The 23,517-nt window shown below is 36.0% G+C and overlaps 1 protein-coding gene across 1 annotated transcript in view; it reads right to left on the bottom strand.

Moving 5' to 3' along the window:
• MYCBP2 (MYC binding protein 2) overlaps nt 1-23,517 on the bottom strand; it is a 209,398-nt gene that overhangs the window by 2,789 nt on the left and 183,092 nt on the right. Inside the window, exons 66-80 of the mRNA XM_064447372.1 lie at nt 22,714-22,779; nt 20,963-21,202; nt 20,727-20,825; nt 19,684-19,764; nt 18,184-18,450; nt 15,027-15,310; nt 14,635-14,731; nt 11,388-11,507; nt 9,489-9,590; nt 7,666-7,794; nt 5,142-5,274; nt 4,762-4,865; nt 3,436-3,624; nt 2,810-2,917; nt 1,622-1,831 (exon numbers count right to left, since the gene is read on the bottom strand). Coding sequence (XP_064303442.1) covers nt 1,622-1,831; nt 2,810-2,917; nt 3,436-3,624; nt 4,762-4,865; nt 5,142-5,274; nt 7,666-7,794; nt 9,489-9,590; nt 11,388-11,507; nt 14,635-14,731; nt 15,027-15,310; nt 18,184-18,450; nt 19,684-19,764; nt 20,727-20,825; nt 20,963-21,202; nt 22,714-22,779 — 2,229 coding nt within the window. The remainder of the gene's footprint in view (nt 1-1,621; nt 1,832-2,809; nt 2,918-3,435; nt 3,625-4,761; nt 4,866-5,141; nt 5,275-7,665; nt 7,795-9,488; nt 9,591-11,387; nt 11,508-14,634; nt 14,732-15,026; nt 15,311-18,183; nt 18,451-19,683; nt 19,765-20,726; nt 20,826-20,962; nt 21,203-22,713; nt 22,780-23,517) is intronic.

Here is a 23,517-nt window from a genome sequence, read left to right as displayed (position 1 = left end):
GACTAATTTCCTCATATACTAAAGTGTTTTTCATGTGCAGTAGTGAGATGAGGCGATGAGTAACTTCCTTGCTTCCTTTGTTACCATATAATTAAGTAATTAGATAATGCACAAAATTCTTGCTCTCGGCAATTCCGGCCTTTTTGCAGTGATTGTAGAAGGACAGGGAAGGTGGGCTTAAGGCAACTACAAGGAAAGAAAAATTTAGGAAAAGCCAACTTCCCCCAAAATCTGCAGACTAAAAAGAAAAGGGGGAGTCCTATGGAATGTATGTCAGGGAATTAGGTAGTAGTTTGGGGTGGACGGGTGTTGGAGGAAGGAAAGAAGTTAGAAATTAAATAGTTGAATGTTGCTGTTCAGACACAGAGAAGGAAAAAGAGGGCAAGAAGAAAACCACTGAAATAATGAGTATTAAATACTGGAAAGAAAGTGTAATGAAAATCAGGGACCGGACTAAAAACTGGAGAAAGTAAGATGAAAAAAGAAATTATTTTTGTAAGGGAGGGAAAAAAAGGCAGCACGCAAGTTGCTAAAGATGAGTGAAAATTGGTTAACTATTGGAGGCAGGAACAAAAGTGAACTGAGTAACCGTGTAATAATGAGCTAGAGGGATTCATTACTGCTCTCCTCTAGCATATGAAGTTAATCCTTTCTCCTCTTATTTCCAAACTGGCACTTCCACTTAACAAAAAAATAATTGGGGATTCCCTTGAAAATTTTGTCGTGGAATTGCCTTATTCCTTTCATTCCTTCGGGGAAAAAGGTGTCATCAAGATGGGCACTAAAATCAGCTTCAGGTAAGAGAAACAACGGGAGGGGATTCAGTGATGATCCAAAATGCCTCCTACCATAGGTAAAAAATGTTTGTCTCTTCTCTGCTGGTGGGAACCAGGGGCTGTTTGTACACAATTTTTGTCTTCTGGATAAATTTCATATTCTCTACTTGAAGAAAACTGTAAATATATGACCCAGAGTCCATCAGGCTAGACCACATATTTCCTCTTTCATTCCTTTTTCTAACACTTCTGCCTCAAAGTCAGTTTACTGCATCTGCAATGAACTCTAACTTGGGTGAAAATAATATTTAAGTGGAATCTCAGTGAGGAACTCTCCGTATCAGAGAGTTAGAATGAAACTTACGTTTGTACTATTTTAATGTTTGTGTAAAGTATGAGTTGGAAGCAGGACAAAGGTATGGTTGGTTGGTGTTCTAACATGGTTTCATCTGCACATTCTTCTAAGGTGGCTATCACCTCAGTGTGCTTTTGGTTTCTGAACGGCTCTGTGTATACTTTTGAGCTTTACGAGATAAGATGCTACGTACATCTAATTTGCACAACACTTCTTTTTAATTATGGGTTAACAACAATTTATTTTCCTGCTTTCCTACTCCATACACAATATATTAAACATATGTTCCATTCTTTAAGAAATTGCTTTTGAAACTATAACATGTATTTTTAGTTATAGAAAACACACAACTATTATTTTGTTTTAAATATATTAAATATATAGGTAATATATAAATAATAAATATGATTATTAATAATTATACAGTATAACAAGGTATTATTATACACATAAAAGAATATATACACACACTAATGTCTAATCGTCATACCTTTTTGCACTTGTAGCAAACATAATAAGCATATCTGTTCATAGCATAGCCAGCTGGGTCATTGTAAAATCTAACACCTGGTGTTGTGATGGCCTCACTCTTGTGCAACCCTTCGTACTCCAATCTCATCAGCGCTTTTCTCCTTACATCTTCATAGAGTTCTTTGATTGGATCAAGCAAATCCTTTAATACTGTATGATTGATTTTGTTCTGAAATTAAAAAAAAAAACCCGATTAAAAATTCTTGCATCTTTATTACAACAGCTGTGATAATTTGTATTGTGGTCAAACACAAATAGCATAACAGATGTCATAAAACCCTAAAAGCTCAGGCAATGGGCATTTAAAAAAATGGCTGATATACTATACACTTTATTTGCTGCAAAAATAGGAACCAGGAATGCTATTTATATGGCTTTTTGTTATATGAAATCATCAGTCCTTACAACAGACTGTAACAACCACAGAGGGATGGTAAAGGGTACATGAAATATTCACCACAGCACAGGAATATTCTGATTGCATGTTTTCTCTAATTTTGTTCCTTTTTGACTTACTGCTCAGCAATTAAGAATAACGACTGCCGGCCCTCTCTGCCAGCTCTGTATCATTTAATGATCACAAGCTTTTGCCATAAATTACCAAAATCTGCATGAAGGAAGAAATGCAGCACGCAGAACAGCTGACCACAAATTTCCTATTCCTCGGGCTCCTTCCCAGCAGCTAGCATATGCTTTTCCTTACAGCAGTTATGATGTTTATAGAGTACAAGAGGAATTTTTAGTATTTTAAGCTGAACTAAGTACAAATATTCTTCAGCTCTGTCCTTACACTGAAAAGCAAAGCAGCTTTAAAAGGGGTTAGTAAAATAGAGGAGCCCTTTCCTGCATCAGATAGTGTACATTAAAGATTACTTCTTCCCCTCCCCGCCATCCCCAAATATTGGGAATTTACAAGCTGATGGTGCCAAGAATAAAACAGCATTAAGATAATGTCTGCATTGTGCTTTCTTTTTAAGAGGATCCTTAGTTCAGGGAACAGTAGAAGCTAAAAAGATGCATCACCAATACCCTTTCTTTAGTGACATCAGAAATTAAGGAAACAAATGACATAGAACTAACTTATATTGTAACAAGCAGTATATTACTAACTTGGTTGACCTAGGCAGTAACCACATAGCTCATTTACCTTGCAAATAGGACAGGACATAAACCCAAAAGTTATCCTTGGCCCAAGCCATCTGTTTTCTAGTACTCGCTGACAGCATTGCAAATGGAAAACGTGGCTGCAGTCCAGCTTTAGAAAAGAATACATGTAAGTGAACACTGAAGTTACATTAACCACCAAACCAGAAGTAGTTATTTTCTTTCTAGTGGCAATGTTTATCAACCTCAAAATTAAGTTTATTTACAACCCTGGAAGACCCCTATTTGCTTCTTAACAAAGAGAAAGAATATAACATGGTTGTTAAGACCATAACATTTCCACTCCAAAACCTCCAGTTGGATATATGAAATATATATGAAGTATTTATTTATCTGAGTTGAAATTAATTACCTGAGCGGTGGTTCTCATTTACGGAATACCATATATTTTAATAAAGTAGACACAGCAAACTAAAGTGATACAACCTGCTTCCTTGAAATAGCAGTAACGCCAGACAAAACGAAAGCTTTTTAAGTAATGTACATATTGTTAACCGTGCCTGCTTTGAAATTAGTAAGAGTACATTTGAAGGACTTTATATTTTAACTTCTTCCACACTTTACAACCATGATATTAATCTCTTAAAAGGGGGGAAAAAAAGATAAAACCTGGATAGCTGGTGCTGCCGAAAGTGCTTCAGTAAAGCAGATCATGCACATGTCATCAGCATCTTGTTTAAGAGTTGTAGCGTTCTTATCACAGCCGTGCAAGCACGGCAAACAGTGCTCTTCGTTCTTAACGCCTCCACAGGGATGACCGCAGGGGTGTGTCTTGCTGCAGGCAATTTTAGCATACTCCTATTAAAAGTAAATGATTAATCTTTTTCTCCCCTCCACTGAATGGTTTGACATAGTGTCGCTTTTTTGAAGGGTTGCTGGGATGTGCAATAAACTGAGACAAAAGAATCACGATTCACGTTGTCTGCCGCTACAGCAGGTACTTGAGAGAAACTGCACGTTTTGTGTACTTCAAGTAAAACCGATACCTTTTTCTCTTGTTACTCCTGAATAGCACTGGCACAATGAAACCATAATTTTTACATTTTAATATTTAATTTTAATATAAAGAGAAATACTCTTTAATTCTCCATGTCTATTTTGTATATTAAGTGCCTCCTGCATAAACATTGCTTGCCCTGTATTAACAGCCTTTAAGATATCTGCAGAATTTGGTCTTTCAGGAGAGGTATGAAGCAGCCCCCTCTTAAGAACACATTATGAGCTCATCATTAATCAGCATAAAGCACTTTTACATGGAAATGGTATTTTAACCACCTCTTAATTCCTATCCCTAGTAAGCAGAAGACTTAAAAATTTTGCAGAAGCTAACAATGAATTGAACTGACTTAATGTAACAATAATATGTTCAATAGGCTGAGAGAGAAAAAAAAAGATGACAAATTTGCCACACATAAACAGAAATAAATCGGGTGGGATAAGAAACTGGTTAGGATTTGGCCCTCTGCTAATTGTACCTGTACTGCGGGGCACAAAAATGCTCAGGATAAGTGGATGCAGTCGATGAATCTGGCCAAGTCCTGAATGTTTGACACTCACATAATAAACAGGCTGTTTCGCACACTGCTTTTATGAAGCTTTCCAGTACACTAGACTTCATGTTGACAGTGTTTATTTTACTTTAAAATTGGAATGCTACTGCAAAAACTTGAAATGCTTTTGAAGATAATAATGAAACTACCCAGTATTTTGGTTGACTATTGGTGTTTGCAGCCTGTAATTACACTAAACATTTACAAACTCAGCAGTATTCGAATTATAATATAACATTCAATATTCAAACCTTTTCATATGAAAGCTCCAATTTAAAATGGACCACAGGGATGAACAAGGTTTACTCAAAGGAGGAAATCAATTTCATCCTACAGCCTCTTCTAGTTATGTAATTATTGATGATTGATATTTGTTCATACACACCTGGCAATCTGTATCAGAACAAACGCTTCCCACTGCTGATAATTCCGTTCCACTCCTACACCCACAGAAACGACATGCTTCGGAACTGCTGGTGGTCGGTTTGCCTAGGTCCGCAAGAGTAAACAAAACCAAAAATTTTTGTAATGAAACATAAAAGACTGATATTCTAAACAGCCATCACAAAAAAACCACCACAAAACCAGCAATTCTTATGCAGTTAAACTATTTTATTTTTATTAACAATTAAAACCATTGCCCTAAAGCAGGTGAAAACCCCAGCTGTGGTGGTTTGGTTTTTTTAATCCCTTTAAAATGAGCATTTGTCAGAAAAAGGTAAAAATAATCAGGGTAAAGAGCAAGTAATAACAGTTGTGTTTTACCTGTCTGTTCTCTAAACTCCACCATAGCCTTCATAGTTTTCGAATCTGCTAATGCCATCAGCCAGAAAAGTTTGGTCCTACCGCAACCCTCGTGGAGATCAACTTTGATAGCTTCTTCTTCTTCTTTGAATACCTGTCAGGTTAATCAAACAGATACTAAATAGCATCTCTGTGTTATTTTTGTCACTGTCTCCTTGGATTTTCATCAGATGTTTTATAGATTCTGCGGAGTTTGTCTACTGCAAGCTATTTTACTTTTATGCATTCTGTAATTTGTACATATAGCAGAATGTGTTTTTAAAAGTAAAAATATATAAATATATAAAATTAACGCTTGAGCTAACACAGCTGGGAAACAATAGCACAGCAATGCTAAGAAGAGAGCTGCACAACATTTTTTCTTAAATAAAAGATATGGAGCCTGGACTTCATAACTACCATTCAACTCCTTCAGGAGGCCACAGTATATTAAAAGCACATGGTAGCATTAGAAATATCTTCACATAACCATGCTAATAGTTCATCAAAGTGACATTGACAGTTTTGGTCTTAATAATCTATACTATATAATAGCAATTATATGAGTGTGTAATATTAATATTTTTTACTTTCACATAAATACACTGTAGAAACTTTTGGCTACAATAAGGAAAAAAATAAAACTTTTGCAAAATCAAAAAACTGCATGATATCCTTAGTGGACTTTATACAGTCTCTTGTTTTTCTCCTTTCCTAAGTTTTGAAGGCAGTTCTGTTTCCATTCATTTCAGCTACAATTAAATAGAAGTTGAAATCTTCCTGGGTGCGGAAGCATACACTCAATTTAAACTTCGTTTTAGTTCTTATCAGAATCAGGAAAAAACCTGTAATTGCTTCACAAAGGATTTGCATAAGCAGGTTGTAACTTACATGCTGTCCTTTTTTGGAGGGAGAGAAAATACATTAAAGACATATGTATGACAGAAGTTGGACAAAGAACAGGAAGCTAACAGAAAACAGGAGACAGGGACCATGGCAGAATTTGAAATTTAAATTGAGGGGCTTAACATGAGAGATGTAAAGGTAAAAGTGGTGAAGAAAGAGAAAAGTTTAAACGTGCTTTCAGAAGTAAGATTTTGGACAGATCAAAGGAGAGATGTGAGGACTTCTATGAGATAAGAGCTTACTTCTTACCAACTGTAATCTGAACAGGCTATATAGGAGAAATCAGAAAAATAAATGAGTACTAGACTGCTGTACCACGACAGAAGTGTAGACATAGAAAATCATCATCTTAGGATGACAAAACAGGAACATTTCAAAGGGGATTGCAAAGATTCTGCTTAAGAAATAGAAGATAACAGATCCACATGGAACTTCCCAGGAAATACTGAGGCACCAAGGAGGAGATCTGTGGAATGAAACTCCACGTGCTCTAGACTAGCTGATCCCCTGCACTGAACGACCATAGCAGCGTGTCCCCTGCATCTATCTTTTTTTGTTGTTTTTAGTTTCAGCTGAAAGGAATCCAGTTCATGCACTCCAAGGCTGCTTTATAACACAAACCAAAGCACATTAAGGAGAGATGATCATATCTGCTTCAAAAGCCCATTCCTGATCCTAACTAAAAGCCAATCTAGATCCACTTTAGGAGAGGGACAACAGGAATGATTTCCAATGAATTAACTTTATTAATGAGGTTTATTATTTTAGCATAAGTAGTCAGAGGGAAAGGGGAAAATAGAAGACCACAAAAAACATGAAAGAGAAATAATGTCAAGAAAGAGGAAATGTTCAGTAGTTTCAGAAGCTAAGGCATCTTCAACATTAATTTCAATCCGAAAAAGAAATATTCCAGGGAGAATGTAGTTGCAGGTTTAGAGATGAAGAGGATAAAAGAATAACACAAAAGAACGCTGATTAGCAGAGTACGCAGCAATTTGTAAAACTCATCTAAGTCAAAGAGGAAAGACATTTCAATCCTAAGAACAAAACCAAAAGAAGTCAGGATATTTTCAGGCCTATGAATACGACAACATATTCACCTGTGAAAAGACAGTGAAAGCTGGAGGAATACTGAAAGATAAGACTGACATAAGGGAACCAGCAGGAATATTTGCTGTCAAGCGGTCTTCCTGGATAGGGGCTGGCAAGCACTGACTCATATGATAGAAGCAGTAAAGGAGATATAATTAAACAGGAATAAAGAACCAATGTGTACTTAAGAAAGTCTATGCAGGTCCTAGATTCTCCTAAAATATGTTCCTAAACAATGTTAGAACATGAGATAAAAAACCTGATGTAGCATGAGTTAGATTTAAGGACTGCTACATGATTTTCTAAACCTTCTTCAAAAGATAAAGGAGAAGAGAATTTAAGTAAAAACAACTAAAAATAATTAAATGGAAACTTATCTATCCCATCTCCAAAATAAAAGAAAACACCATTTTTCAGATTTGATACTTGCCACTACCTTTTGTTTATATACTGGGGAAATGCACACAATGTATGCAGTGCACACAACATGGTATCAGGTATACTCTACCTGTCTCTGATGAGTTTTTGTTCGACGATGGAGATGAAGGAATCGGTCACAATCTGTACACAAATTCCCACAGATATTACATAAAATGATTGCTGCAGTTTCACCATCATCATGGTTATCACACATTGGCTAAAAAAAAAAAAAAACAAAAGAAAAAAAGGAAAAAATATTAAATAATTCTGTCTTTATTAAATCCCTCATTTCCTTTCAGCATCTGCTTTTATTCTCCCTGTAGTCATGCCCCAAAATTAGTAAAGGGGGATAAAGTGCTTATTTAGAGTATTAATTCTATCTTTAGAATTATCAGTATCTAAACAATTACTCCGGGACACAAAAAGCCCTAATTTACTACATCAGAATATCAGTTGTTCTGATATTCTTCATCTCACATTTTGCATGATGTAGCAAAAATGCATTTTTCAACAATATAGCCAAGACATCGTTTTCAGCTAGTCTGAGAAAAGATTTATGTGGTAACAATGGGTTATGGGCACGTTAACAGAAAAGTTCAGAGATATGAGTACTCAGGTCAGTCAATGGGCACTATATTTACCATTCATTACTTTGATATGGTATGTTTACTCTGTTCAAACATCTAATCAAAGCTGTAGGCCATCTATAACTCAGAGAATACAGTTGAAGGAACAAACTTCAAAATCTGTCATAAAATTAAGTTGCTTTATTGATAATATTTTTTTTAAATTCAACACAGTTCTGTTTTGCAGTTCAAAGTATCTGTACAAATAGAGTACAATGACTGACTTTGGCTATGCATATGTCTGAGAACAAGCTTCCGTCTTAATCCTAGAACATGTGGTTTCCATGATACTGCTCATGCAACTTAGAACAGAATCCTTTCAACAGCAGTCCTGGCAGGGGGACACACAGTTCACCTCAACATTTGAATTTCCTGATATAAAATAGGATTGAGGAAGGTCAGGTTGGGTTCAGCAGCTTGTATTCCTGCTTGACTATGTCTTGGCTGCTCCTCTGACATTTCCAAAGAAGTCCCTTGACTTTCTTAATCACCTCAGAAACTTTTGTGTCTGCTTCCTTCTCAGCAGAGTTTCAGTCCTTGACACTGCTGCAGCTCTCTGTTTCCTGTATTCTCTTTCTACCTACACTAAACTGCTCTGGAGGCTGCTTTGCTCTAGGCATCCTCAGTTGCTACTGGGAAAGCACAATCTTCCCTTGCCTCCCACGGGGATGTCCCTAACCAAGTCATAAACAGACCAGCTTCATTATTTTGCTCTTTCCCGATTGGTATTAAAAAAATCATAAGCTTTTTGTGATACTGAAAAATATAGACAGAAGCTCATTTACCCAGAGGATTTACAAATATAGTATGGAATGTAATGGATTAAATGGTAGCTTTACTAAATTCAGTTAGAAAGATTTTCTTTTTGGGGTAATTACTCTCTACTGAGATGGGGAAGGGGAAACAAAATTACAGAGAAGTTATTGAGGAACACACAAGACTTGACTTTATTATGTGACAGAAATCCAGACAGAAAGAAAAAAGCCTCCGATGAAGAGTGTCATATTAATCTACTCTCAAAAATCCATCCTGCAGGTGTTAGGAAGGCCTCACTCCATCCTGAATACCAGCAGAATTGCTACCTTATTGTTTTAAGTTGCAATTTTTGTTTTCAGAGCACTGCTTGTCTAGAACATAAATATTTCAAATGCATATGTACAATTCAGTGGGGACAAAAGGGAAGAATAAGGTTAGGCCAAGTCTACCTTTCTCTGTCCTTACTCTAAATTCTCTGACTACTGAATAAATGAAAATAAACACTAAAATATATGATTTTCAGTCTCACCATCTGCTTTTGTTGGCCGTCCTTTCCCATCCATCTTCCTGAGGATAGTCTATCAACATGATCCTGATCAAGTACACAGAGGGATGCTAAGGCCAGCCATAACTATTGAAAGGCAAGGTAGTATTAGATGTTTTAGAAATACTAAAAAATCCCACAAATAAAACAAACACCACCCCAAAATCCCAAATACTAAAAACATAAACTTTGGCAGATAAGACTATTACTGTTACCTGCAAACTGTATTATTGTTAGCTGAAGCCTAGTCACACAACACATGTTTTTTATTTTCCAAAAGAAGTCAAGCATAAAATATAATTTATTGAACTTTTGGGAACTACTTTGTTTCTTTCAGGTATGTCACTTTATGATCGTAAATACAGTAGTTAGCACACAAGAGACACACAAGGAAGAAAGATCAACCAGGATACATTAGAGAAATATGGCAAATATAGCATTGTTTATCATTCCCAAACATTGCAGGCTTTGGGGGAGAAGAAACTCAAGGACGCAGAATAAAACAGAACAAAACAAAAAAGCCACCCACAAAACCACCTAAACAATAAAACTTTAACTCAATAATACCGGTTTCCCTGTTCTCTTTGCATGGGGCATTTGAGATTACCTAGAAAAGGGTTTTGAGCTAACAATTCTTTAGAGGAAGCTTTTATCTCTTCCTCTCCATTGACTACAGTGAAATCCTAAAGGGATGAGCTACATGAGATAATTTGTCGGTAGGCCTGCAAGCTAAACTGAAGTTCACTTCATGTTGCAATAGTTTTTGATCAAAGGTTTGATTTGAACAAAATGACTTTTGTTGAAAAAACTCTATTGGACTCCCCCACCCCCCCAAAAAACCCCAGACAAAACCCAAACAACAAACCCAACCCCAAACCAACCTCCACGACAGAACTAAGTTCATTCACAAGGAAAGAGAGGCTGACATTCAGGGCTCCTCTAAGACCTGATTAAACTAACATGGTGACAGCAGGAGCTGGTGGTACTCTGAGACCATGTCTTCCAAAGAGCAGAGACTATGTGAATAAGGGGACGAAAAGGACAACTGGCACAGACTTTCAAGACGGAAAACAACATGAGTGCTTGTAAGCCTCTTCTTCCTCTGTAATTATTATGCTTTAGAAGCCATAATCTAGTAGGAATGTAATAATTTAGAACTACACTTTTCATGGTATTTCAGGCTATTAAGGTTAAATTAGTACCAGTTTCTATAAAAGATTCATGGAAGAAGTAAGGACAAAGGAGAAAAACACACAGGTAAATAATAAAGGGCTCAGCAAATTATTTTTCATTTTGAGACTAAAACACAGGTGAAGCTTAGCCTAATTGTCCTAGAGAACATTTGTTACTGAGTGTTTTCATAATAGCCTGGAGAGGTGGCAGCTGATGACCTACAAGTCAAACCACTTAGTGTAGAAAGCTGGAAAAAGACAGCTGATACATATTGTGCAATTTTCCACATAGATGATATCATAAATTTAGTAAAAGGCAAGTATCACAAACTTCAAGCAGAATTACCACAAGGATAAAAACCCAAATGTATAAGCATAACACTTATTCTTCATTATTTGGGAGGTACCCAATATGCATATTTAATCACAATTCAGTTTTTATTGGTGTATTTCTGCCAGAAAGAAGAAAACTCAATCTGCTGTGACACAGAGAAAGCAAGACTTTTTTTAGGACAAACAGTGATTATCTTAGTTAGGATACCTGTCCATTATGCACGTGGCTAGATTTGGAGAATATAAACTGTATACTGTATGCATCATTTCCTGAAACAAACTGTATAAGGAAGTTTTTCCCAAAATATAGGAAGGCTCTTGGATGGGCTCTTACTGCATGCTTACAATGAACTAATGTTAAGTTTAGAAAAGTTCTTACTCTGGTTGTTGCAATGCACCTCACTGGTGATCTGTATTCTTCTTCCATTTTGGTCAGAGCTATGATGGTTTCAGCAATAGCATTCTTTGTCACACGGGACCAAGCTTCCGACAGATGACCCTGTTAAAGATGAAACTCAATTTATTACAGCTGTTATTAATATTAAAGAACAACTGAAGTGAATTAGAGCTGCTACAAGCAACGTCAGGTTAGGATCTCAAGTTAGAATAGGGAAAGAGGAAGTCAAGGATGACTGACAAATCAATTGTTTTCAAATCAGACAGACCTGGTAAAAATTAGCCCTCAAATACTCAGGTGACTGACTGGGGTGGTATCTAAGCAACTACTGGAGTAACTAACTTGGAACAGGTAGAAGGGATATGATTTGAGGAATGAAAGTGCATATTCCTAAAGCCAGCCAGCACTCCCCCTGCAACAAAGAAAGATGCAGAACAGGAGCACAAGTAAGTGACTGTGAATAACACACAGATTACAGTGGGTTCCTAGAAAATCAGCTTCACTTCCCTAGCTCAGCCTTCCTGAATACTCTCCACAGTTTCTATATTTGAAAGAAATAAAGAGGAGTACACAGAAGACATCAGAATATGGCATACTTTCCAAAAAAACCTTAAAGACTCTGAGCCTATGGCACTGACTTATACCCGAAAGTTTCTGATTCAGACTGGTGAATCCTTAAATTCTTAACGTAATCTAGATTTTTAAACTTCATGCTGAAGGTGATGGAAATAACTGAGACTCACTGGAATTCATAAAACAAGCTACATTGACTAACTGAGATGTAGATACCTATGTACTGCAGATGTTGAAAAAACGAAAGGAGTTCCATTTGTAACTCTTACGAAGTGGCTAATAATACTGATGTCACCCTACGGCTAATCAGTAGCTCTAAAAAGCCTCAAAGAAAGGTTTTTACACTAGAACCCCTGTATTCCTCCACCTTCTTTTAGGTAACAGCCAAACCCCCAAATATGTTTTGACCATGCCTAAACCACAGAGGTCCCTTACAAAAAACATAATCAAGAAATGTTAGTACTCCCAACTCTTGAATGGTCTCAGTCAGGTCTCCCTTATCTAGAATGAAAGAGAATAAAGTTCAGATCTCTACTTCATACAAGAGGAGAGAATGGCCCTTATCGCCCGCCCGCTAAAGTTTACTTTAGCGTAAACTCAGTCTCAGTCGTTCCTATAGGAGCTGCTACACTTCAAGTAAGCAATTCAGGATCTACTGAATGAGGGATTTATATCCACATCTGAGAGGACTACAGTTTATCTGACTGACTTGATCCCTTTCTTGTTTATAATAAATTATATAATATATAAAAATATATATAAAATAATATATATAATAATATAATAAATAGTTATTTATTCATTCCAAGTAGAATGGCTTAAACAAGAGAATCCAAGACCCACAGCAGTATACCCAACACCCAGCGCTATTGGAAAACTATCAGGTATGTTGGAGATGGAGCCTAGCATACTCTGGATATGCATGCAAGTTGCCATATCTGACTCCAGAGCTTTAAGAACTTCCCTACTAATTTCTGCATTGGTTGTGGAGAACCAGATATTAGCAAACGAATGCAACAGTTTCATGGATGAAGGTCTTGAATGGCTAGAGGAGCTGCTTAGACAAAATTACAAGCATCTGATTCTAGCCATTTTCTGTTTCTACTGATCTCATTCTTTTTTTCCTGGCAAACGTCTGGGCTCAGCTTAGTTTTGATCGGCTGTTCATTAAGGGACAGGTTCTCCCATTAACACAGGAGCCAGAATCCCATAAAACAAGGACCACATAGTTTGCTTGAAAAGACTTGCCCAGTACTATTTAAAAATGCTGCAGAAGAGAACCTACTACTTCCCTAATGTTTTCCCACTTACCAAAAGCATACCTACCAACAACGGCTACATATGATACTGGCAACAACCCTTAAAAAATATAATCTTTAACAAATTACTTCCATCCTCTGCCCCTCAATTCATTCCCAATATATGTTGCATCTTATACACTGGAAGAAGTGGGGTGGGTAAGAAAAACATATGGGCATATACATACAGGGGCACCATGTTAATCCTGGCATTTACTGTTTTCTGAGTACTTGTCTTTACAACTGCCACTTTTTTTGGTCCTAGTTTTCATATGCCATTTGCTAAAGTGTTGATAAAACAAGCAGCAACAAAAAACCACCATGTGGAATCACAGTGGTACCTACAACAGACCTTTACCCTCTAGCCACTGGAACAACTGCAACAAATACTAAGTGATGATTTTATGCATGGACCAGCACTGCTGAGGGATGAGGCACGCTTTCATTTTAACTCTTAACTAAAGATGAATTGTGAGAATCTGAAATCTTGTGGTCAGAATCAACAGTGGCAATTGCAGAGAATTCCGATCTAGCTCCAACTTTGAGAAGGGATCTCCTTATTCTAAGCACAGTGAATGGTTTAGAAAATAGGACTCAAGCTGAACATACTGATACAGCTTTCAAAGGGTAATCACAGAGGAAAACCTGAGTCATTCAGAGCATCGCACTGAAATAGGTATAGAATTGAAGAAAAAAACCCCAACCTCCCAACAGAACACATAGAAAATGGTGGGGTCTTTTGCCAGTATTGTTTCTGGGAAATAGCCGAATCACTTTTCATCAAATTCTTATGCCAAAAAACTTGTCTGAAGCAGATACAACTATAGACAATTTCAGCCCAGATGGTTAAAGTAATAAACAACTATAAATGTAGATTTATATAAACGTAGATTTCAGTAAGACTGAAAGGAGCCAGTCTTAATATGCAGTCTTAACCAGAAACTCCACATACAAAAATCTACATACAGGTATGTGAAAACAGAGCTATTATCTTACTCCACAGACACTTTGTACTTTTCAGCTGGAGTTCTGAGTGCTCAAGACTGTAAAAAACCTAAGGCTTCTAAGTTCACAATGTCAAAAATGATATACAATTATTATTATTTACTTCTTAAATTTCTGGCACAAGTGACTTATTTAAAAAATGATTTCAAAACTGGATTTCTGTTTAGCAAAATCAGAGCTCAGTTCCTACTGCTCCTAGGCAGAAGACTCTGCTCTACCCAGAAGACTCCTGAGACCAGCTCATATTTAACAGCCCAACCCAATATTAACTAATAGAAAGTAACAAAAAGATGTACTCTTTGTTATCCAAAATATTTGAATACCCACCACACATTTAAAGGATAGAAACTTACTGCTGCCATGTCTTTAATGAGTTTAATAATGATCTCTGAAATCTGGGTAGGTGTTGAACCCTTCATCCACCAGTGGCTTTCACCTCGCCGAATATAGCTGCAAAGGACATATGGTAATACACGCAATAAATTCAAGTAATTAGTTACTATTTGTCAAAATCTATTACAAAGAAATAGTGTACATATTCAGCATATGGTAGGTTGTGGGGGATTTTTTGTTTTGTTTTTTTAAAAAAAACGAACTCACTAATAACAGGACTCATACTGTCAGTGTGTTGTATGATATTTTTCTGTTTATAAAACAAAGATTATAAAGACAACATAACTGACTTCAAAGAATGTAATTATCTTTTGCCTTTAGCTCGAGAACATCTATGTATTTTTAAACAAACCTGGAATTGAAGATCATTGGAAGTGTGACTGTAGTAACTCCTTTGCCTGCCGTAGTGCCAGCTGTCCCTGTTATAGTGGTTCCTTTGGCTTTTAGCTGTACAGTGAGAGCTTTGGCAATGCATCCCAAAAACATGTCTAAGATACCTAGTTTATTCCAGTCTCCTTTTTCTGTTGAGTGAATGATATCGCTTATATCTGCTGGTGGAAGAGACTTCACTCCTATAATACTAGCCAGGCGACTAGGGGTTACCTCAGGCAAAACACGTCTTAGTAACGATGTTACCTGGGGGAAAAAAAAAAAAAAAAATCAGACCACCACAACTCTTACCAAGACAGCTGGAGTTTTCAAGTAAAATAAAATAAAGTCTTTTCTTCCTCACAAGTTATTTCAGTAAGAAGGACTGAATCTACTTGCTGTACTTAAATCACACCTGTAAGAAATTCTGTAAGGTTGCTATCTTGCTTTGAAGTGTTTATTAATATACTCAGTGGGACAGGCTGAAAAGTCCAGAACCAATCTAATTCAAACAAAACTTAGTCTTCATATAATAATAAAAATATGCTTGGTACTGGACTTATAACAGTGATACAGATTTTTCTTACAACTCTGATTTGCTTGCATGTTACAGACACGTTACCCACTTTGTATATAATCTTTAGATCTCTGTAGCAGAACAGCTAGAGACACTTTACACTTCTGAAAACAAAAGTACTTGCCTCGAGGTACTGAAAATCATGAATCTCTTCCATGATACTCTTTTTCTCCTCCTTTAGTTCTCCTTGCGATATTCTAACTGAAATTTTTTGAAAAGGAAATCTATGCCAATTGTGCTGGATCTAACAGGAGCTTCTTGACATTATATCCTTCAGCCTAACCAGCTGGTGGAACTGGGGTTGAAATTGACTGTACCATGCAAAGTTTGGTCAAAACCAGGATGTATGAAGGCTTAAGGAGTTAACATTTTGTATCTAATTTCTCAAGCCTTCAATATTCTCTGGAAAAACTGTTTATATTTTAAGAAAAAAAAAAAAAACCAAAGCAACATAAAACCCAACAGTATTTTGCATATCTGCAATATATCAGAATTACTACATGGGGCAGTATCTGCCTCCAGGCAAGTTTGAGAGTGACATTGTAACAGGTCAGAAAATTGGAAGTAGAAAAGTAGAGAGTATGAGACATAAAAACTGAAACAGGAACCAAAAATCCATCTAGAGAGGGCGTACCAGCTAGTGACAACAAGCTAGTGCATTCACTGTACTAAAGCAAATACTTTATATGTCTACACGTTATATTATGTGCATATAAACACACATCTACTCAGACAACATTCAAGTTCAGAAAGAAACAGATATTAAAGCTCTAGCTGAGGATACCAAGAGTAGAAAGGAATTGTCTAGTTACACACTATTACACTCATAGCCTGAGTGTAAGGCAAAGATGCTAAGGACTCACGCCAGATCAATAACACACACTGCTAATTAAAAACCTCTGATCTTACCTATGTAGGCTATATGGGCATTATATATGCATAATATGAAATACCCAACACACACTGTATTTTTAGGTCCTGTCCATTTGACAGACATTTCAACCATGCTCGACCCTTTCAAGGTTTAATTTTAACCAGTAAAGTCTCTGTGTCATCTGTTATGATGTTTTAGCAAGACAGTCATTAGTTATCCCACAATTATAGCTGTCACTGTGCCCTGAGGTCAAACATGATATTAAGAGGGCAAGAATTACTGACGACTCCTCAAATCATCCAAATATTTGCCAAGATTTGGAGCACATGCAGAACATACAAATAGGGGTAACTGTGTAGCGCTCTCAGACCCTTTCCCCACTATGAAGTGACATGACATCTTACTGAAAAAATAAGCAGTCACCTCACTAGCTTCCTTCCACACCTGAAAACTTAACTACTGTTTATACAGAATTCTTATTTGCAGTAAATAAATAAACCAGCTTTTAAACTTCGTACATTTAAGAAATGTGAAGTTAATGGCTCTGATATTTAAAAGGAGCACTTCTGATTCTTGCAATTCTATGTAATAATTCCGGACAATGCTGACCTTTATCTATAAAGTAGACAAATGCAATACATGAAATTTAAGAAGTCTCTTTTTTTGGAATGTAATACATGACACTGGTCTAAAATTTAAGTATTTCTAGTCACAACGCAGTGCCAACTTCAGAACCTGAACTTTCGTCTTAAAAAAGAATTCTTAGTCATTGCAACAAAGGAAATACCTTACATACTGAACATACATAACAGGACATGGACGAATCTGTTGAAAACATGAGCAACTGGGTTACTGTGAAGTAAGGTTCACTGAAGCACCCTTTGCAAGATCACTCCAAAACAAAGGCCGTGTGCTTATGTTAAAGACTCCTGTTAGGACACACAAAATGACTAATTGCTCTTGCGCATCCTACTGCATTTCAGCAACAACCCCTGCCAAGCAAACTGTATGTCCCTTTGATGTACGGTCTGAGAAACAATTTATCCTGCCCTAGCCAAAATCCTTCAGAATAAGGACAAGAGAGGTGAACAGTGTTATTACTCAAAGGCATTTCAGAATAGTTTGCTGATTTAGGTTCATGATGACAGAAGTGTTATTTAAGCAGTTTTGGGTTCCTACACCTCTGTTCTCTCTCTTGGAGACAATGTGTGAAAAACTTACTCAAAAGTGAGTTTATTTCATTTTAATAACTATAGCCTTCAACAATGTTTGTACTTCCTGCAAATAGTTTTATACAGTCAGTTGTGGTGTTGCTGGGGTTTATATGTATTTGTATCAAACACAAACTTCATCGTTTTATCCCCACTGAAGAACTGAAAATAAAAACAAACAAACCAAACAACCCAACTGACACTTAAATTCCAAAAAGAGATTCTGTAATTTGTTTTCAAATGTTCATAAATTTCTATTTACCCTCTCCTCGTGATTGCAATAACAAAATTAGTTGCTTTATTTACAGTTATTCCCTATGTGGAATATAGGGATGATCGGAGTATGACTGGGAAAGCATTTGTGAAGTGAAAACACAAAATTACATTTCACAAAAAAAATTAAGTTCAAATATGTATTATACTATCATGTACTTTTTTCTAGGAATACCAAGATAGACAAGGAACAGTTAGCACTCACCTGTCTCTGCACCCTGGGAGAAGCAGTGTGTAGTAACGAGAAGAGATCCTGGAGCAGAGTCAGCTGCTGAGCCAGGTACTGCCGGCCTACATTGGAACCGCTCAGTGCCAGAACCATTGACAGCAGCTCAAAGCAATAAGCGTCAGAAGAAGCATCTTCATCGTTAGGCTGTGAGTTGGCGTTCTCTTTGCTAGAGATGGCATGCTCCCATTCTTCACGCACACGGGTTGCTTCCATTCGTATGGCCTGGACTATATGAGCACATACCTATCCAAATAGAATCCAAATGCACAGTAACTCTTAGAAACCTTTAGAAAGTGAAAGAGATTATGTTTTATGTACCTTCGCAACTATGACTAAAATGGAAAGCCTGTGAAATTTGGCCTGTGCTTAAATTACTTTTCAACACAAATTCAAATGAAGAATAAAATTTAAATTTAGAGTAAAGATCAGATAAAATTCTTTAAAATTAAGATTTAGATTCAATACTGAATTTGTTGGAAAGTTTCATAGAAATAAATCTTGTTTTATTGTAGTTCCTGTCTTTTAATTAGCTTTTTACATGGAATGCATGGAATGCCCCCCCAAATAAAACCAAACCAAAAAGCAACCCCACAAACCCCAAAGAAATACATTTACTCAACACCCACAAAAGAAACATATTAGAAGACTTAGTGTCTTGTTTAGTTTACTATTCAGGAAGCTTAAAAATTTTAGAAGCCATGTTTTCATTTTACCAATAGCATGTTAAAAAGCCTATTTAAAAGATTTTAAAGTTTGCTAAATGGGCGACAAAAAAGTAGATTCTGTATGAGTTACTAATCTAACAAACTTCAAAATGAACCTTATACCTCTTGTGTTACTGTGAAAATCTTTACGGCAACATTTGTCTCATGATAGGTGTAATAAAGATAATATAAAAGATGCTTTAGTTGGTATATTAAAAAAATAGTGTCTTCAAAAGAAAAAGAAAAAACATACTCTAACTACTGCTTTATGTTAAGAAGAACAAAGGTAAGTAAGAAAACCACAAACCCAAACTTTGACTGCAGGAAAGAATCATTTAAGAATCTATGCACTGATTACCATTTTAGGATTAAACTTCATGCAACCTAAATACTTTTTGATGACAGAAATGGGGAGAAAACATGCAAAACTAAGAACTGAAATTCTGTCACTGAACCTGTCCTAGAAACTTGAGAGGGTCTAATATTTTGCCATTATCAGGAAGCAAGTACTACTCAATTCCAAAACCTTTCTTTTAAAATTGAGTCTAACAGGATAGGTGTTTTTATCCTATTACAATGGATTTTTTCAGCGTCAATTTCAGCAGATTTTTCATATAAAACACACACACAATTTAAAATGTAAACCAAAATTTGATTATAAAGAACAGAGGAACTGAAGGTGTCAGGTAAAAAGTACTATATTCACTGAAAATCAACATATTTAAAAAACACACAAACACTTAATCCTCAGAGCATTTCAGAATGAACAAACCTGCTTCTGCAAATTTGTCAATTTGCTCCGGCTGAATATGATTCCTACCATGTGCTCCTTCAGGTCTGCATCTGATGTTGCCTTCATAGAAAGCATATTTAATGTTAGATCAAGAATTTAACGAACATTTGCTAATTACTGTAGTGGTTATCTTGAAATATCAACAAACTTGTAGAACAAAGTTTGTAGCTTTTTGTTATGGAGAAGTAAGATATATAAGCAAGATAAATTTAACTATGTTTAGTAAATATCTCTTAGATTTATTTACTTTCTCTTTATAAGAGGAAATTTGAGCATGAAATAAAATAATCAATAAACAAGTATAATTATCCAAGATTCAGCCTCTCATGTAGCTTAATACAATCACTGATTAAATCTTTGTAAAGCAGTGCACAGAATATATTCAGTTTATATATTTCACAGTAAAAGAAACAGGGAACACACAATTAAGTTACCACACAGCAGGTGTGAGAAAAAAGACACTTTTACAAAATGAATAATTCAGTAATGGAACTTATTGCCACAGGGTACTGGCTAGAGCAAAACCACATATCATCTGAAAAACAAAATTACTTTCATTGAGGACAGTCCAATTTTGGCTATTAAACCTGACAGTCCAGATACAGTGACCTTCTCAGGAACACTTAAACTAATCCTTGCTGGAAGACAGGAGAGTAAACTTGGTAAAAGGACACTAGTGCGGTTTCTTAATACTTTTTCTCATAACATCAACAGAGCCCCTCTCAAGGCACAAGATATTAGGCAAGAAGGACTTTCGGGTTGACGATTACTGCAGATATTGAGTACTTCTGTAACTGTTGGCATAATCTGTGCCACCATTGCTACAATATTTCCATTAGACACATATGCTCCAATTATAATTTACTAATAAAAACCAATGACAATTAAAAAAAAAACCAATTGTGACATTTTACTTCTGTTTTGGTCTGAAAATTATGTAGCATAAGACATAGGACAAATACTGAAAATCATCCTGGATAATTTTTTCAGCAAAGTATTATTGATAGAATACAAATAAATACATTGTGTACTTTTTCTTCTCCTTCTGGGGAAGACAAGAGTGCTTTTTCTTCTTGTTCTGGGGTTGGCTCAGCATCACCAGAGATGAGTTTTCCAAATACCTGGAAGAAAGACAGTGACAATTAGCTTATCTCAAAGACAAATTTGTGCATATGTGACATTTTACATTAAAACAAAAGGCACTGAAAGTCTACAATTTATAGTAACTTTCACTGTATAACACATCATTAAAACCCACCTGGGATGTAATAAGTCGGAATACTCGCAGTGTCTCAGATTCACAGTTTCTTTGTTGAGCTACACTTGCAGAAATCTGGCCTGCTATTTTAATGCTTTCACCATCTTTCCATCCAAGAATTTTCACTTGTCGAACTCTTAGCGTGTTCTCTGGACCCTTCAATTCAATTTTGATGATGTGATTATCACCCCCAGGAAGCTCACTTGTTACCCAGCCAATATGTCTTGAATCCAAGTCTACCTATTAAACAGGAATATAAAGGTGGGAACTGACATTACATCAAATAAAAAGTCACCTACCTCTATCACTGGAACTAATACAGTATTTGCTATGACATTTTCATTCTGAACAGTAAGACTAACGTGCTTAATTATAAAAATATTCAAATTTGTGATTTCAGATATAAAAAATTCTTAAACATCAATAAAATTACATATGCCCATTTACTGTCTTTAAAGCCTATTAAAAATAGTGGGCTATCTCTTTTATTCTCTAAGCAACAGTTCACATATTAAAAAACCCACTTTGAATGAATATTTGCTCACTACTTTTAATTAAAGAATAGAAAAACCCATAAAAAAACATTAAAAAGATATGATTTACCTGAAAATATAACACACTGTTATCAGTACTTAAGTTATTCCATCCCTATTCACACAAAGAAATCTTAACTTTGTGGAATTCAATGTCTGATAACCTTATCAAGAGACACAAGACAAAAATTGTAAAAAAGATGGGTGAACTATATCAAATTAAGTTTATTTTAAAAGAAATATGCTTTAAAACAGAATGTAATTAGCGTGATATGATTTAAACTATGATGTCATTACTGGAAGATAAAAACCAATAGGGTGCAGTGCCTCACACCATTGCTCAGAGCAACCTGAGTGGGCCTAAATTACACCTGGCCCTGAGCCAAGTGAGCACGCTCTCACATCCATGGAACCCAAAGGCTCATTTATAATCAAGCTGGTATTTGTTTTTTCCCATTTCTACACTAATTCTCAGTGTCTGCATTGAACTGTGCTGCAGCATACAAGACTTTTCAGATTTGCAACATCTTTTGGAGACGTATCTTTGCCTTAAATGGTCTCTAAGGATAAGAAGTAAAGAAAAGCAAACCACTCCTCTGTAGTAAGACAATGCTTCTTCTTGAACAAATTTACTACTGACTGTCAATAATCCAAATAATTAAGCTTTGAGCCCCAAATGGTAACTGCCGCCTTGAAGCCTTAAATATCTTTCATGGGTCACATCAGTGTCAAAATACAAAACATTGTTCTCTGTGTAAAAACCATGCCTCTATCATTTGGCTTAGCAACAGAAGTAGAAAGACTGAATATCATTCTGAACTTCGAGTCTCTGGACAGAAGTCTTCAGCTACCTGAAGTTAAGAACTAAAATGGCACGGTAAAAGGTGTGCTATAAACACATATTAGACCATGTAACTAGAAAAATTCGGGCTGAGGGTAAATAATTTTTCTCCTCTCACAGTGTTCTACTGCTCCTCACTCTTAAGCTGCTTCCTCTAATGCAAAATGATTCTGTGAAGCAGATAAGGCAATGACAGTGCAACGCTAAGAAGCCAGGCATCAGAATATCTAAGAACATGTGATACTACTTAATGCAATTATTTCTGGTATATTCTGACGTAAGTACCCCTAAAAGAAACCGAAGAGTTTGTTGGACCTCTGGTATACACAGCCAAAAAATGACAGCAATTTTTCAATGTCAACTGTTAAAATGTTTACCTGCTTTATTCTGCAGAGATCTTCTACTGCCTTGCCAGTTAGGAAGGTCATTGAAGTTACTTTGTTCTGTAACAGACAAGCAAAATAAGAACAAAATACTTCAACTGAGGACCATTCTGACTATTTCTTCCATATTAGGAGAGCACGTACATAAGAGAGAGACAAGTTGTTTCATTTTGAAAAAAAATTTTAAAAGTGATCAAAGCCAAGGACAAAGAATTCCAAAGCAAAGCTCTCAAGAACTAAATAAATTTGCTCCTTGTACGAAAACCTGTAGTTGAAATGAAGATATATTTATAACATTACTGTACAGATCAATAAACATGAATGTAGTAAGTGAAAAGGTTGTCTTTCCGGCAAGGTGCTACAGTTCAGAAATAGGCCATAACTGAGCATCCGCATTATTACAGTAGCTCAAGGTAGTTAAATTAACCATGTTAGAATTTTCCTATATTTAACAGTTCTGTGTTTTACAAAGTATTATTACTCCACATAAGACAAACTGAGGTGAAAAGGTAGAAATTTGAAGGTGGGACACAGCAGACAGTTGTACATTGTGGTAGTCAGAAGTCTAGATAATAGTTTGGATTTTATGAAAACTCTTTATCTGAACATGCCACTAAGAATTAAGTTTCCCTGTCAAAGGTTCATGCAAATTCAGTTGAATTGGTCCGATCGTATTAGGTACTGCCTTCAAAACCACAGGAATTAGAAATTTTACTTTGAGATGTGAGCTTCTGAATTAGAATTACAAACTGAACTGGACAAAGAAACAGTGGTTCTTGATTAATGAATATATATAAC

The sequence above is a fragment of the Phalacrocorax carbo genome, chromosome 1, assembly GCF_963921805.1.
Source record: "Phalacrocorax carbo chromosome 1, bPhaCar2.1, whole genome shotgun sequence".
In the NCBI taxonomy this organism is placed as follows: domain Eukaryota; kingdom Metazoa; phylum Chordata; class Aves; order Suliformes; family Phalacrocoracidae; genus Phalacrocorax; species Phalacrocorax carbo.
This window is presented reverse-complemented; position numbering and strand designations above follow the sequence as displayed.